The sequence below is a fragment of the Limulus polyphemus genome, unplaced genomic scaffold (assembly GCF_000517525.1).
Source record: "Limulus polyphemus unplaced genomic scaffold, Limulus_polyphemus-2.1.2 Scaffold583, whole genome shotgun sequence".
Taxonomy (NCBI): domain Eukaryota; kingdom Metazoa; phylum Arthropoda; class Merostomata; order Xiphosura; family Limulidae; genus Limulus; species Limulus polyphemus.
Window position 1 is genome coordinate 253,453 of NW_013666193.1, and position 14,924 is coordinate 268,376.

The 14,924-nt window shown below is 34.3% G+C and overlaps 1 protein-coding gene across 1 annotated transcript; it reads right to left on the reverse strand.

Moving 5' to 3' along the window:
- Positions 1-1,715: 1,715 nt before the first annotated feature.
- LOC106459265 (opioid growth factor receptor-like protein 1) lies at positions 1,716-9,331 on the reverse strand. Its single transcript, XM_013918862.2, has 3 exons — positions 9,270-9,331; positions 8,861-9,009; positions 1,716-4,912 (listed from the first exon to the last, which is right to left on the reverse strand). Exons 1-3 carry the CDS (start codon positions 9,309-9,311, stop codon positions 4,666-4,668), a joined length of 438 nt encoding a protein of 145 aa, XP_013774316.1. The 5' UTR covers positions 9,312-9,331; the 3' UTR covers positions 1,716-4,665.
- Positions 9,332-14,924: the final 5,593 nt, after the last annotated feature.

Sequence of the window (14,924 nt, forward strand, 5' to 3'; positions counted from 1 at the left end):
TCATTTGAATAAACTACGTTTAGATTGAATGGTAATTTATAATCAGTCACAAGAACGTCGAATCTGAATCACTTGAAAAAACGACGGGGGTGATTAACTTTTTTCCAGGTGTATATAAACATAGTTTACTTTTCAAATTGAGGTGTACTTTCTTTGTTCAATTGTACGTGGTTTTCGTCGGGAATAATTCAGCAAAGATTCATCTTGAGGGACTGAAAGCTAATGAGTTATTCACTTATCAGTAGAAGCTATCATCCACTTGTCTACTCAAACTGTTTTTCTTTTTTGTTGTTGTGTCTAAATAACGTTTGTTTTTGTTGTCTTTCATATGTATCCAACCTGTTTTTACTCACGTAACTTAAAACCCAATCAAGCAGCTGAAAACTAACAGGGTGCCTCTAATCTTTTTGTGTATGTGAATCTTCTTAATTTTCTAACATTCCACTTCTCTTCGTTAATCTTTTAATTAAGTTTTTCAAATATCTATTTCTTTTCTGCAATATGATCTCTTTCATCTCCCGCTATCTCTTGAAACACTTGTGTAGTACAAGTGTATAGTTTATTACTTTTTTTTAGCTAGTTAGTTTGTTAATAAGCACAAAGCTACAGAATGGGCTATCTGTACTGTGCCTACTGTGGGTATCGAAACCAGAGTTTTAGTATTGTAAACCCTCGGACTTACTGTTGAGACCCCAGTGGGGGTCAGTTTTATAAATTGTGATTGTTTAGATCAGCTATTCGTTTGATATGGTTAATGATTCAGTATCTAACAATTCTCTGCAGAAGAAAAGAAGCCTAATTTAAATAATTATAAGTAAATTATATTCATGCTAAAACTATTACTATGACGTAATGACCGACACTATACTGTCTAAGTTACTTGTGTTGCGTATCTGCTTGTTTGTTAATTTCTGGTAGAAACTCCTTCCGAGGAACTTCAGCAAAACAAGTCCATTCTTGATTAAACCAGTTTGTTCTTTCCCGACAAAAACTTTTAATACACAGTAATTCCACAGCCAGTACGTTTCTCGTCACTTTAAACTTAACAACTTTTACACGCTATAAATCACAGCGATTCACAATCTCGATAACTTTGCTCTCGACGAGTACAAAAAACACACTTTATATTACACCGCTGGCTTTCTCTGCCAGGCTTATATAGTAAAGAAGAGGGCGTCTCGAACAAACCCGGTCTTCCCCGATAATTCGAGAAACTTCACGCACGCTACCCGAACCACGTGACTTCCGCTGTCGTAACACTTGGAAGGAAGTCTAAACTGTAAATTAGTTGTGAGGTGAAAATATCTCACTTTGAATCTATTCTCCTTATTCAAACAACACAGTTGCTTCAATCTCCATTTTAGATTCTCCGCACTGTAGGCCTAGGAGTTGTTTTAGTTCTGATTTATTGAATATATCCAGCTACCCAGTAATAAAAGTCACTGGTATACTGTGGCTAGTTTTTCATTATTCATCCTTGCTAAATACTCAGTTGTAATTAACAACCACAGTAATATTATCGGTTTCTGGTAAAATATAAAATTATAAAATGTAAACTATATTAATGTTATAAGGAAACCCATTTTTTCGTCACGAGTTGGAACGTTATACTCGAAATAAACAACATGGAGTTTAATCTACAAAACAATAATAATAAAAATATAAAGGAATGTTTTGAAGAATTGTAATAATGATGAAAATCACCAAAGGAGATCAGAAGCATGACGTTGTTTTATTTCATCTGAAAGAAGACAGGCGCCAACTTGCACAACATAAAAGTATAACTGATGTATCTTATTAAAAATAAATAAATAATATTTTAATCAATTCATCTCTTGTAAAAATGTTTACTACTTAACTGACACTTTTGCATATTCTAGCGGTTATTTATATGTTTCATTTCTGTAATGCAAGAAGACGAGTCAGTTAAGGTAAAACTGCATTTTTATTTTCTCAGTAACTGAATAAAATCTGCCGCCATAATTTTTCTCTATAGATCATACAATTCATGTATTCATAAACCACTATATACCCTTTGCTCAGACAGAAACTATGTGTACTCTGCGAGATTCTTTTAAATTAAACTCACGCGTGAATGTAGCACCACTTTTGTGTCTTATGTTGACTGGTCAGTATTGTAAAGGACAAAAACTTTACGGACTCTGTAATAGAAATGCAGTTGCTTATCAATCATCAAACAGTTGTTCTCATCATTTTCTTCAACTTCATCACAACACTATATTTCTGAGGTTTATCTACCCTATTAACAGCAGTATAAAACAAGACAAGGGAGCGGGAACTAGGGGTGCTGAGGATGTAGTAGTACCCCTGATTTAATGTACGGGGTTGCTGCGCATGCATAGTTCTAATCGTATACAGGAGTTTCGATTTAGCTCAATGGTTTTCAGTATCCCACTACAAAAATTGTTTCAGCATCAATAAAGCAAGATATATACTTATATAAAGTATTCCATCTTTTGCTGTTAGTTATCGCTAGGATTGTCGGTCGAATACAAATGTTTGTTTCTTTTTCACATATTAAACCAAATTATTAAGCCCCATAGTCCCACGATAGGACAGCGGTAAGTCCACGAGCTTACAACGCTATAATAAGGGGTTCATTTCCCCCGGTGAACACGGCAGATAGTCAGATGTGGCTTTGCTCTTAAACAAATAAATAGGACACACGAATGAGAAATTTTGATGGAGAGGAAAAGATGAGTGAGTGTATTAACATGCGAAAATATATTTCGTAGCAGTTATTCTGATTACATTGAAATTTTGATACTGATAACACCCCACACAAAAGTCCCCAGTGGAACAGCGGTAAGTCTGGCGATTCTAACGCTACAAACAGAGTTTCAATACCCATGGTAGGCACAACATAGATAGCCTATTGTGTAGCTTTGTGCTTAATGTAAACAAACAAACCCACACACAGAAATGTCTTAAGGCATATTTATTCTAGGTACAATGAATTACCTGAATAACAAAGGATATCCAGTAGGACAATGGTCTTGGAAAAGTACATTTTCTAGGCTCAGCGCTTATAGTCCCTATTTCTCATATTTCAACCATAATTATTGCCTTTGTACGTAACTATCCACAACATTAATTAATCATACCTTTTGAACAATGTCCACTTTGCCAACTACAGAGTGTACAATCACAACTGACATCAGTAATAATTTCTCTAATTTCATTTTCTTACACTCAAACAATATATTCTTATGAATACCTGTTCCACTTAAAGAACTAGACCAGGGATACAAAGTTTCCACAGACGGAAAACTTTGAGACTGCCTCTATATGTTTGTTTGTTTGTAATTAAGCACAAAGCTACACAGTTGGCTTTCCGGGATCTGCCCACCATGGGTATCGAAACCCGGATTCTAGCGTTGTAAGTCCACAAACATACCGCTGTGCCACTGGAGGGTGCCTCTATATGCATCATATGTGCCTTATCCTCTTATTTTTTTCTAGTGAGGGGCAAGAGTGATCCATTTTTTAAAAATAAATATTCTGTTTTTGTTTGTTTATTTTTAATTCGGTTAAATATTTTAAATACTCAAACATTCTTTTCAGTTTTGTTTTCAGGAAAAATATGTTTGATGATTTCTTTTGTTGATAGTTAGTTCCTTTGGTGTATTCTCTATGTGGGTTTTACTTCATTGAATTATGTTCATGTCATTAAAACAGAGCCCTGTATTTCAAAACATGATATTTTTTAGTGTTTAATAGTGAACATTTAATTGTGGGAATTTTATAAGGTTTAGCTGTTTTTGTTGTTGTTTTTCTGTATGCATATGATTTGAAATAAAAATACGTATAATATAATCACCAGAAGCTTTGAAATATGTTATGAATTTAAGCATTCCTCTATAATGCAATTATTTTAAAAATAAGGTGGAGAAAACGTTTTTTTGAATCTCTTACTTAAACAGATCTATATTTGTTGGTGAACTCAGTAGCTTATTTTAGATTATGCGTGGTTTCATTGCATCTCTTTAAGACTGGTACTTACCAAAGTAATATTTAAAGATGTTATTTTGGTATTGATTATAAGATGAAGTATATCTGTTTTGTACAAAGTTACTGCGTTTCAAGTTCGTCATGTTTTCATTCTTGTTGCAATAGGTTTACGCCTATATCTTGCACTGGAAGTGGGTTTCTTGTGATAATAAAAGATATTTCTGAGAAAAGGGCGGAATTCGAATGTCCTAATACGTTTACTCTGTAGATGTTTTAACCGGGTTTTGGAAATTGAAAGTTTGTGTTTGTCAGCACATTTGAACTCCGTCAATTAACTTGAAACTTAAAGATCCTTTTATTGTCAATTTACACGATGATATAATCAACTTGTTGAGTTCATACAGTTACGTTAAACGACAGACCTGATATAACCAAAAACGACTAACGTATGATTATCATAATACTACAATAAATAAGTGTAATAGTTTTTACTTGTGAAATACAAATAAAAGAATGCTTTTAACACGTGCAAATCAAAGAAATTTTAAAATTCGCAAACACGTACTTATCTTGAATATTGTATGGTTTGTTGCTTATAACATACAATCTGACTTTTTAAGTATGCATCATTATATTTTTCTTTCCATGAATTAAAAAAAAAATAGGTCGTTGTTTCAAGTTGTGTTCGATAGTTCATCGCTCCAGCTTGTCTCTATCGGGCCAATAATGGGCGAGGAGACGTAATATGTACGTTCTATCTGCCTCGTTCCGTAGAACATGAACCCAATAATCCTTGAGAGCTATGTTGGCATAAGACAATGATCTCTCTTTCAGACATTCGAGAAGGAGGAATTCCACCAGAGGGCATTTCAATTCTTCAAAACCCACTTCACCAAGAAATTTCAAAATCTGGGTAATCCTTAGATAATTGTATATATATCTGCAATAGGATAAATAATTTAAAAATGAGATTATAACGAATATTTATAACTAAAAATATCAACTGTCAGAATATCACTCAAAGTTCAAGGTTATTCAGCCCAATAAGTTGATGTAAGCAGGCAAAGGTATTATCTTTACTAGAGGTTTTATATATGTTTGTTTTGTTTTCATCTGAACGGCCTTTTTGTATACAGTGAGCTAAACTTGAACAGCTAGCCAGACAAAATGTATCCAGTCAACACACCAACCGCCTAAAACGGCCACTTTTAACTAAAAAGCGGAATTGTCTATCGCATTTATAAAGCACCCGCAGCTAAAAGTGTGAAGAATGTCTGGTGACACCTGTTATGTATTACAATTTCAAATAGCCTAAAACTGAGTTAAATTGTAATTTAGAGTTAGTAGTTAAATAAATGCCGATATATATCCAATTTATGATATTTGTCAACAAGATTGATACACATAGTTTTATTTGTTTTAATACAAATGTATTTTAATATACAAACAGTAATACAATTTACAATAACAAATTTATTTATTACAAATAGTTATCACAAACAATGACGTACATACAAAAGTTTTACAAACTTACAAGTAAAATAAAGTCTTCTTTCTAGTCTGGAACTTGATGTCTTATCGAGGGTTCACGATGAGTGCTAGTTAATTTCGAGTTGACATAGGTACAATTCACTTAATAGGGAGCTAGCTAGTTCTGTGGTCTTTACTGATCATACGCCGATGTTTTTTCACCGATGACATAAGGTAATGTTTTCGTAAAAGTACTGATGTCCCATGTGAATTCAATGAAGTTGAATGTTTGTAATGTTCTAAATTTATAAATGTTCCTTGTCAAATATCTGAAGTGTCCCGATTAATAAGCGTTATAAAAATCACAGTTATAGCTTCCGAAGTTTATAGTACGCCAACTATAGCAAACCAATAATAGATACTGTTTTGTTTTGTTTTTTGGCGCGTCGCGTTGGTTATATTTATAAGCGTGTGGAGAGTTTCTGAAATTTCAATTTACGTAACAATACTGACGCTAATAATAGTGTTTACTTACACACATATATTGTTGATTCTTACATTCGAGAATCTTCTACAACTTTAGAGAATAGGAGGGAGTTTCGTAATACGTATTTAACTGTATAAGTTATGTACATTTCTAAATATATGTTCAATTTAATCAAACATCGATATTAAAATAAATGTATAATAATAAATCCGTCACACACCACGTCTTGAATCTGAGACTCTAGGGTTTCTAATCCTAAATATTAAACATTAGGCCATGCTTGTGTTTCAAGTACCTAATTAATTATAAAAACTTACGATGACCATTTGAGGTTATATAAGACAAATTTGTTGTTAATAAGCGAATTTTTCCAGTTTTATCTTATTTATTAACGATTTTTTAAAACTCTGCTTTTACAATAAATTTGGATAGTTTGTCACCTTTCCACATTTGTAACAACATATTGATTTGTTTTGTACCAAAGCAATACAATGGACTATCTTTACGGAATTGAAGAAAACATAGTCAATTTTACGTATCACAAATATTTCATTTAATAAGACCATGATGATGTCTTTACTGGCGAAACCATGGTGCTAATAAATGAAATATTTGTGAAAGTACAATTGCCTTTGTTTTCCCTAATTCCGTAATTATGCAGTTTCACCAAGTACCGAAGGTTTCGCTTACTTACGTGGTCTATCTTTGCTGTGTCAACAACGAGGATTTAGCATCGAATTTTTAAGTTTGAGCTATCGCCGAGCTACGAGGGAACACTTTTATTTGCCAATAAATCTACTGAAACTATAAAACTAAACTCGAAATATCTTTTGGTATTTTTAACAAATTATATTTCTGACAGTTCATACTTTTGGCTTGATAGAAGAGAACTTTACACTGAATTCCTTAAACTTTTGACTCGCTCTTGTATCTCATGTAATGTTTATGACAGCGTTGATGTTTATTCATGCAGAAAGTAGAACCATTGCTATTCGTCAAATATGTGCAATCTCAACCTTGCCCTAAAGGGATTTTTGTTTAATACACTGTTCAAAACAATTAGTCCTGCAGTGGGTCACCATATTGATCGCAAACTTTTATGCTTTAGATTACTTTTCTAGGTTGCGAAACGAGCTAACATGATCAGCTTTGTACTAAATTGTGAGTTCAATTATATTTGGGTGCGTGTGTGTGTGCGTGTTTGAAAAATAAACTTACTTCACACTAAAGATAATGGAAGATTATTGGTTTACATATCTGTATATTTAATGTCTCTATATTCAAATGTCCCCACGAAGGTCGGCACTAAGTTTACGGACTTACAACGCGAAAATTCGGGATTTGATTCCCCGTGGTGGACAAAGCGCAGATAGCTCATTGAGTAGCTATGGACTAAAACAAAGAATCAAAACACCTGAAAGGATAATCGGAGTTTTCTACATAATAACTATCACATAACCGTCACTCCGAGTTCATTTTCATGCAAAACAAATGTCAAGTGACTGGTCATGTGATCTGGTATTCCCGTTTTAGTGGTATACAAAATTCAAGGAAAGATAGCGTGCTTTCAAGTAGTAGTTTGAACAACAGCAAATTAATAGTTGAGCATGTTTAGAACCCCAACAAAGACATCCTGCTATTTCCAAGATCTAAAGTGCACTAATTGAGTAGGAAGCTCAGTCATTACGGAATAGCTAAAAATCTTACTTAGTGTGGTTGGCAGGATGTGGACTTGCTTTCAGACCATCAATACAGTTGGCCAGAGACCTGGACTGGATAAACCACTGTTGCAATCCCCACTGAAAACTTTTCATATTTGACAATGTAGACTTGGCACAACCAATGAACCTCACCAACCTTCCAACAAAATCATCAGTTCAGAGCAGCAGCTGAACAACCGAAGCAAACGATCAGAAACAGGTTGCATAAGATTGAACTATCTGTCAGACCACCAATGGTTTGCATTCTTCTAACTCACTACTACCACAAAACAGCTCATTTTCAATGGTACCAAAAACAGGTGGATTGGTCAGATGACATGTGGGTGAATAGAATGTCTTGTTCACAGACGAACCACACTTCAAACTGTAGCAAAATACAAAACTTGTATGAACTTATGGTGTGGCTAGAATCAATTCCAGTTTTATTGAAAGAAGGCATAAATGTGATAGTGATGGTACACTGATCTGGGCAGGAATCACCAGTGGGGGCCAAACTGACTCTTACATGCTACATTATGGCACTGTGATGTTAAACGATACGGCCTTACAATTATCAGTATTTTCCAATATGTAGATGGAGTAGGTGAATTGTTTTCTAAAGGATAGCACGACTTCCTTTTGTGTTCTACTGGCTAGCAGTTTCCTGGAATAAGAGGATATCGAGAAAATGGACTATCCAGCATGCTCATCAGGTTGAATCAATTGCGCATGTATAGAATACTCTGGAAAGATGCTTTGTGGTACATAATTCTCCAAGCAGCGTTTATGAACTGGAAGCAGTTGTGACGAAGAAGTGGGCTTAATTATCCCAGCAACTAACCATGCCATTCAACTTAAGCATGCTACATCACTGTCTGGAGTAATCATAGTTAACAAATGTTTTATGATGGATTACTGGGTTTCAAAGTCTATAGCAACATAAACATTTGTAGATACGGACTCCAACAGTAGACATGTGCATATCAGATTACATGATTGGTCATCTGACGCTTGTATTGCATAAAAATGAGCTTAGAAGTGACATTTCTTAATAACAGTATTTATCCCTTGTCATAGTTGGTCTACAAAAAATCGTAATCTCCTATTTACTTTAATGAACTTCTTTCAACAACTACAGTTTGAGATTTTCACCTCTAAGTAAATAAGTTAATTTCTACAATTGTTTTATTTTAGGTAGCTTACGCAAAGTCAACAAACAAAAGCAATTTACTTGTTCAAAGACTTAGCTTTTTCTTCCCAGTTTTTGCCTCGTTTCAATTCCCCGGTGTACTGATTCGTAAATTCTATTCCATAAAAATCCAGCATCATTGTATAGGCTCGAAATACCCGTTTCTTAGATTGTGGATCACTTTTAATGGCCTAAATGAACGGAGTAATAATTTACTAACCTTGCTGTACAAACAATGATTAGATTCAAAACTATCAGACATACGAAATATTTTCAGTGGTCTAGCCAATTAGAGTTCAGAATTAAATAAAATATGTGTATCAAGCAGCTCTTAGATAGTTGTTAACGGAGATTTTCAACTCGTTTGATTTTTATTTGAAATTCTTTCAGACCATCAGAATAAACGATTTATTACAGAAGACTGACAAGCAAAAATAAAAATTTCAATTACCTTGGCTTCATGTAGCTGAAGAGCGTGTCCTCCTGAATTCATTGTTTTCTCACGAGTTGGAAAAAGCCTAGCAATAACAATAAACCTTTTTTAGATTTATTTACTGTACTTAAATATTTCCAAAGATTTATAGTTATTTATATGTTTCTTAAAAACAATATAAGTACACTAAAACATTTAGACATGGTATTAGAAATTAAAAACAAAACAAAATATAAATCTCAACTAATAGAAAGATATCGACTCGATAAAGTTGAACGTTTACAAGGTTATTACATGTTATTAATAAAACAACTATATTTTTATCTCATTATGTCGCAATTCTTTAGTAATGAATGTTGATTATGTATTCTTATTTGTAGATTTAAATGCTGTCTTTTAACGTATAGTTTGAGGCTGATTACTCTTAATTCCAGTGATAACAACATTTCATAACAGTGCCTAACAAAATATACTTTTGCATTAGTTCAGTAATATCATATATGTATTGCTCCTTTAAGTTTTAACTGTTTCTATCGTCGAGTTTCTGTTCTTTTCTAATTAAATGTTTTGTTTATTATTCGGCTAGTTTAATTTGTAAATTACTCATGTATGTATATTGACTAGGGGCACAGATAAGTATGTTGAGTTTAGGTGTTGATGTGTGTAGATTATTGTTAATGCTGGCGTATTCTGTAATACATTTGTATTTTTTATGTTATTATGGTTTTCATATTCAGGCAAACTATTTGTTTTCTACCCCATTGTTTAATGCAAAACAGAATGTCGCTAAGTTCCTTTCACCCTGTGTCATTCACTTGTGGCATCACACGGGATTTCTCGTGGAAAATATTTTTGTACATTTTAATTTCTTGTGTAGAAGTGGACAGTGATCTTTTCCACTGGTAGGTGAGATGATGTCCTCAGAATGTAACCTCCCTTATTTTTCTATGAGAATGATCAGCATATACCCGAGAAGAAGCATTATTGCTTTGTGTATACAGTCTTGGCCAAAATGTTTGCATACTGTTCTATATTAATGTTATTGTCTACATGCGTGGTGTAGTTATTGAGTAAATGACTGGGTAGTAACAGAGAAGGTAGCATATGATCAGACAAACATGTACGAGTTGTTTTGGCCAATTGTTCGTCAAAATACACATAAACACCTATTTTGGATTAAAGATTGAAATAGATCAATGCCTTGTTCAGACATTTTCTTTGTATTTGGCATAGAGCCATGCTTCATCACGTACCAGAAGTTTTAGGGCATCAAATTGTTCGACTAGAAATGGTATGAAGCAAATGGACATTGATAGAACATTAGGGTACCCCCAGTGTAATGTATCCAGAATCCTGAAACGTCATCGAACTATAAGAAGCGTTATTCCAGGAAAGTCTACTTGTAGCTGCCTAAAAACTACTGCCCGAGATGACTGTGTTGTCCTCAGATTAATACATCAAGGTCGAAAGAAGTCACACATTACGATAGAAATGGCCTGAACACATTCTTCCAAGGTATCCAGAAAAACAGTAAATAGTAGACTGACCAAATAAGATTATGTTGCAAGAAGGGCTATCTGCAAATCAATAGTAACCAGAATTCATCACCTTCACCATGTTACTTGGGCAAAACAGCATATTAACTTACAGTTATGACACTGGCAACATGTCATCTTCTCAGATGACTCCTGTTTCTGTCTTGTTAAAGCTGATGGTAAGATTCGTGTTCGTCGTTTGCCTGGAGAACAGATGAGAGAAGACTAGCTTTCCCACAGGAAACACACAGGAGATGATGCAGTACATATTTGGGCAGCTATTCATGATGGAAAACTGCTTTTCATATCCTCCAGGGAAATGAAAAGGGGGAGGGACCTTCAGGCATCACATGGAGACGATATTTCTGCCATATGCTAGGGCAAGGTTTGGCAATACCTTTGTGTTCCAAAATAACAATGCCACTGCTCTGAGTGTGCATATCATACAGGATTATCTCGACCAGGAGGACGTTACAAGATTTCCATGGTCAGAAAGGTCAGATTGCAATCTCATTAAGAACAGTCGAGCTGATTTGAGCCAGAAAATTGCTAACCACGACCCTAAACCAGTTATATAGCTGATTTGCAGCGCCTTCTAGTGAAAAGTTAGGATGAGATCACGGTGTATTACATCAATAACCTCATTGACAGTATGCTACATCGCCTTGCAGAGGTTATTAGAGTACGAGGAGGACGAACCATGTGCTAAATGTTTAATATGAACTGATATAAGGTGACAGGTGCTATTTTTAATAATTTCGTGTTATATTTTGTCATTATATATGTTTTGGTAAGGTTTTGCTGTGATAGGGAAAATACTGAATTACACATCTTTTTACGGGTATCTGATAAAATTGTTTGCTGATCTAATAAATCGTCCATGATATCCATAGAACCTGTCTCATTATACAAATTACATATGTAGATGTTTAACATAACATGCATTTCTCAGTTTGACAGTGCTAAGTATATTTATATTCTATCTTAATAATAATGACCTTTTTTCCTACAAAATATACAAACATTTTGTCCAAGACTGTGTAATGCTATGTTTTCTCAGTGTTGAACAAGTCTTAGGTTAGTTTTAGCTCTAAAGGCTTAACTTTTGTTCTCAAAGTTCTCAAAAACAGACCTCCAGGAAAGGTGCCGTCTCTCGTGTACTCGTCTTGTCTTCAATTGCGTTTTCTTTTGTTTTTGTGTATTGAATAAAGATTGTTTAATTTTGTTACACATTGTGTCCATTCTATTTCATTCTTCAAACTCAGCTAAAGTTAGAAAATTCATATTTTTCTGTAATATATTTTCTTTAAACCTCCTGTTACTGTGCAGAACCTACTTGATTACTCTTAAGGGAAATCAGTTCACCTGAAAGTACCACATTGTCATAATAAATGTGTTGGTAGTTCTTTTTAACTTTGGACTTGGCGTAGCCTATACTGGACAGCATACTCAGACTATGAATCTGAGGGTTCACGGTTTGTGTCCCATTGCTGTAAAACATATACCACACTTTGGGACCATGGTTAAATACCAATATGCGATCTGACAAGATTAGTCTAAAAGTTAGTGGTGGGTAACATTTTGTAGTTGTCTATCCTATAGTATATTAATTCAAAATTAGGGATGGCTATGCGTGGATATCCCTTTGTGTAGCTTTTTCTAAAAATTATACACCAAATAAACTTTCTTAGTTACAGTCCACTAGTAGCTAGATCAGAGAGAATGTTAGGCTGTATCTTTCAAATGTTGAATCGCGCTATTATTTTGTGAAGTTTCACCATTCCAAAATACCAAAGTGGGCTCGAGTTTGCCCTATTGTAGATATTTGGATTTCAGAGGTGGCAAGCCGGGTTCAAAATATTCCCCGCACATTAAGATGTGGGTGCCTTATAAGAGTGACAGCTAATCCCTTAGCGTGGGTGATAGATGTTAGGGTGTTGCTGATTGGCTGTCTTCTCTCTGGTCAGTATTTCAAAATTAGGAAATGCGGCAGATAGCTTTAGTAGCCTTGCCATAAAAAAAATAACACAATCATCTATGAGTGTATATGTACTTTGCAAAATTTAAGCAAAACGGTCTAACATATGCTGCAGTGAAGTAAGTACTTTATACGTAAATGTTTAAAAATATTTAAGACTGGCAAAACATTTTGCTTTTTAAATGCTCCAACTAAACTATAGCTTAATGGATACATTCTAGCAGTTGTTTGGACATTCGTGTGTTCAAAGTTGTTATTGTTACGACAGCGGAGGTCACGTGACTCTAGTAACACATCATATTCTCGAAGCTTCGTGAATCCTCGGGAGGTTACTAGATGTACGGTATTATTTTATATAAGACGGCCAAGAAGTGACGGCAACAATATAATGTAATGCTGTGTAATTGAACTGCGTACAGAGTATTGTTGAGTTGAGCACGTGAGACGTTCGTTGTGAATTATAGCGTTTGTTATAGCGCGACTGTGGAAATTAAGTGTATTGCAAAGTTGTATTCAGAAAAAATAAACCAGTTTTATTTAAGAAAGGACTTGCGTCGCTAAAGTTTCGTCGGAACGAATTTACGGAAAATTAACTAACGAACGGAGGCGTAACATTATCAATCACATATATATACATATTCATTTACTGATAGTTTTATTGTAAAGTTTTAACTAAAGTACGTATACATGTGCGTATAATTTCATTTGTCTCATTACGAAAAGACTTGATATGGAAACTTTGATCTTATATATATATATCTCTGAGCAGGATCAATCCAAGTATAATGCTAATTTTTGAGTAACAGTCTCCATGAGATAACAGATAAATTCATATTCTGCCTACAGTTTTTCTCTAATGCTTGTGGTTGGTACTACCTTGCTTTGCTGTAGTCCTAGCTGAAATGTGGTGGCGCTAGGCCTAAGAAGATCGTTAGGGTTACAGCTTAAGGAACTATCGATTCGTGGGGATTTTGTATTTTGGCCAGAACTTTGACTTTTTTCTGTTTTAATTTTGTACTCATATGAATAAAAAAAAAGAGTTTCAATGAAAATGATCTAACAACTCATCACTCGGAAACGGAAGAATGTCTAACAAGTGCAGCAGAAAGACACTTTTTAATTGGTTGCTAAGTTCAGTTCACACATAGTATGCATGATTTGAGAAAGACACCGTAGCAGCGGTTTTAGTGCATAAATAGAAATAATTATTTAACTAATTTCCCGAAAGGGGGCCGAAGGCTGCCTGGAGAGGTCACCTGTTTTAACCACTTGCACTACTATACAGTATTATGTTGTCGTGTTGTCTGCCAGTCGGTCAGTAGACACTAATATGACGTCACATAAGCAAAGCTTAACGTTGCAATTTGTACTGTCGTCAGAGATATTTAGTGGGTGTAATAGTTTGTTTATTGTTTCTAGAGTCAGATCTTTAGTGGGTGTGATAGTTTGCTTAATGTTTCTAGAGGCAGATCTTTAGTGGGTGTAGTAGTTTATTTATTGTTTCTAGAGGCAGATCTTTAGTGGGTGTAGTAGTTTATTTATTGTTTCTAAAGGCAGATCTTTAGTAGGCAGTAATAGCTTGTTTATTGTTTCAAGAGGCAAATCTTTAGTGAGTGTAGTACAGTATTTGCCCGAATATAATGCGCACTTTTTTCTCTCCAATTACCTCCCGGAATATTGACTGCGCATTATATTAGCGTACGTTCAATTTTGTTAGCTATTTTACTAGAAGCTAACACCGGAAATCATTAAAGCATCATTAAAGGTTTCAAAAAATGGTGCATATCCAATGTAATTGATGGGACAGATGATGACATGCTGTGGGAATCAGAAGAGGATGAAGCAAAGGTTCAAAGAAGTAAATCCGATGAATCCGACGGTAGCGGCAATCCTAGTGATGACGAAGATTTGTGTGAAGATGATTGATTAACTTAGTGTATTACCTCGTATAAACTTTTCAATAAATTTTGTAAAATAGAAACATAAAAAAAAATCCCTTAAAAAATTACCAAAAATGTTTAAGACATCGATAGTTGTTGTAACGAATTTGCTATTATATATTTATTTTAATATCAACGTTTGTTTAGTTTAAATTTATATTTAAAATATACATAACTTATACTGTTAAATATGTATTGCGAAACTCCCGCCTATTCTTCA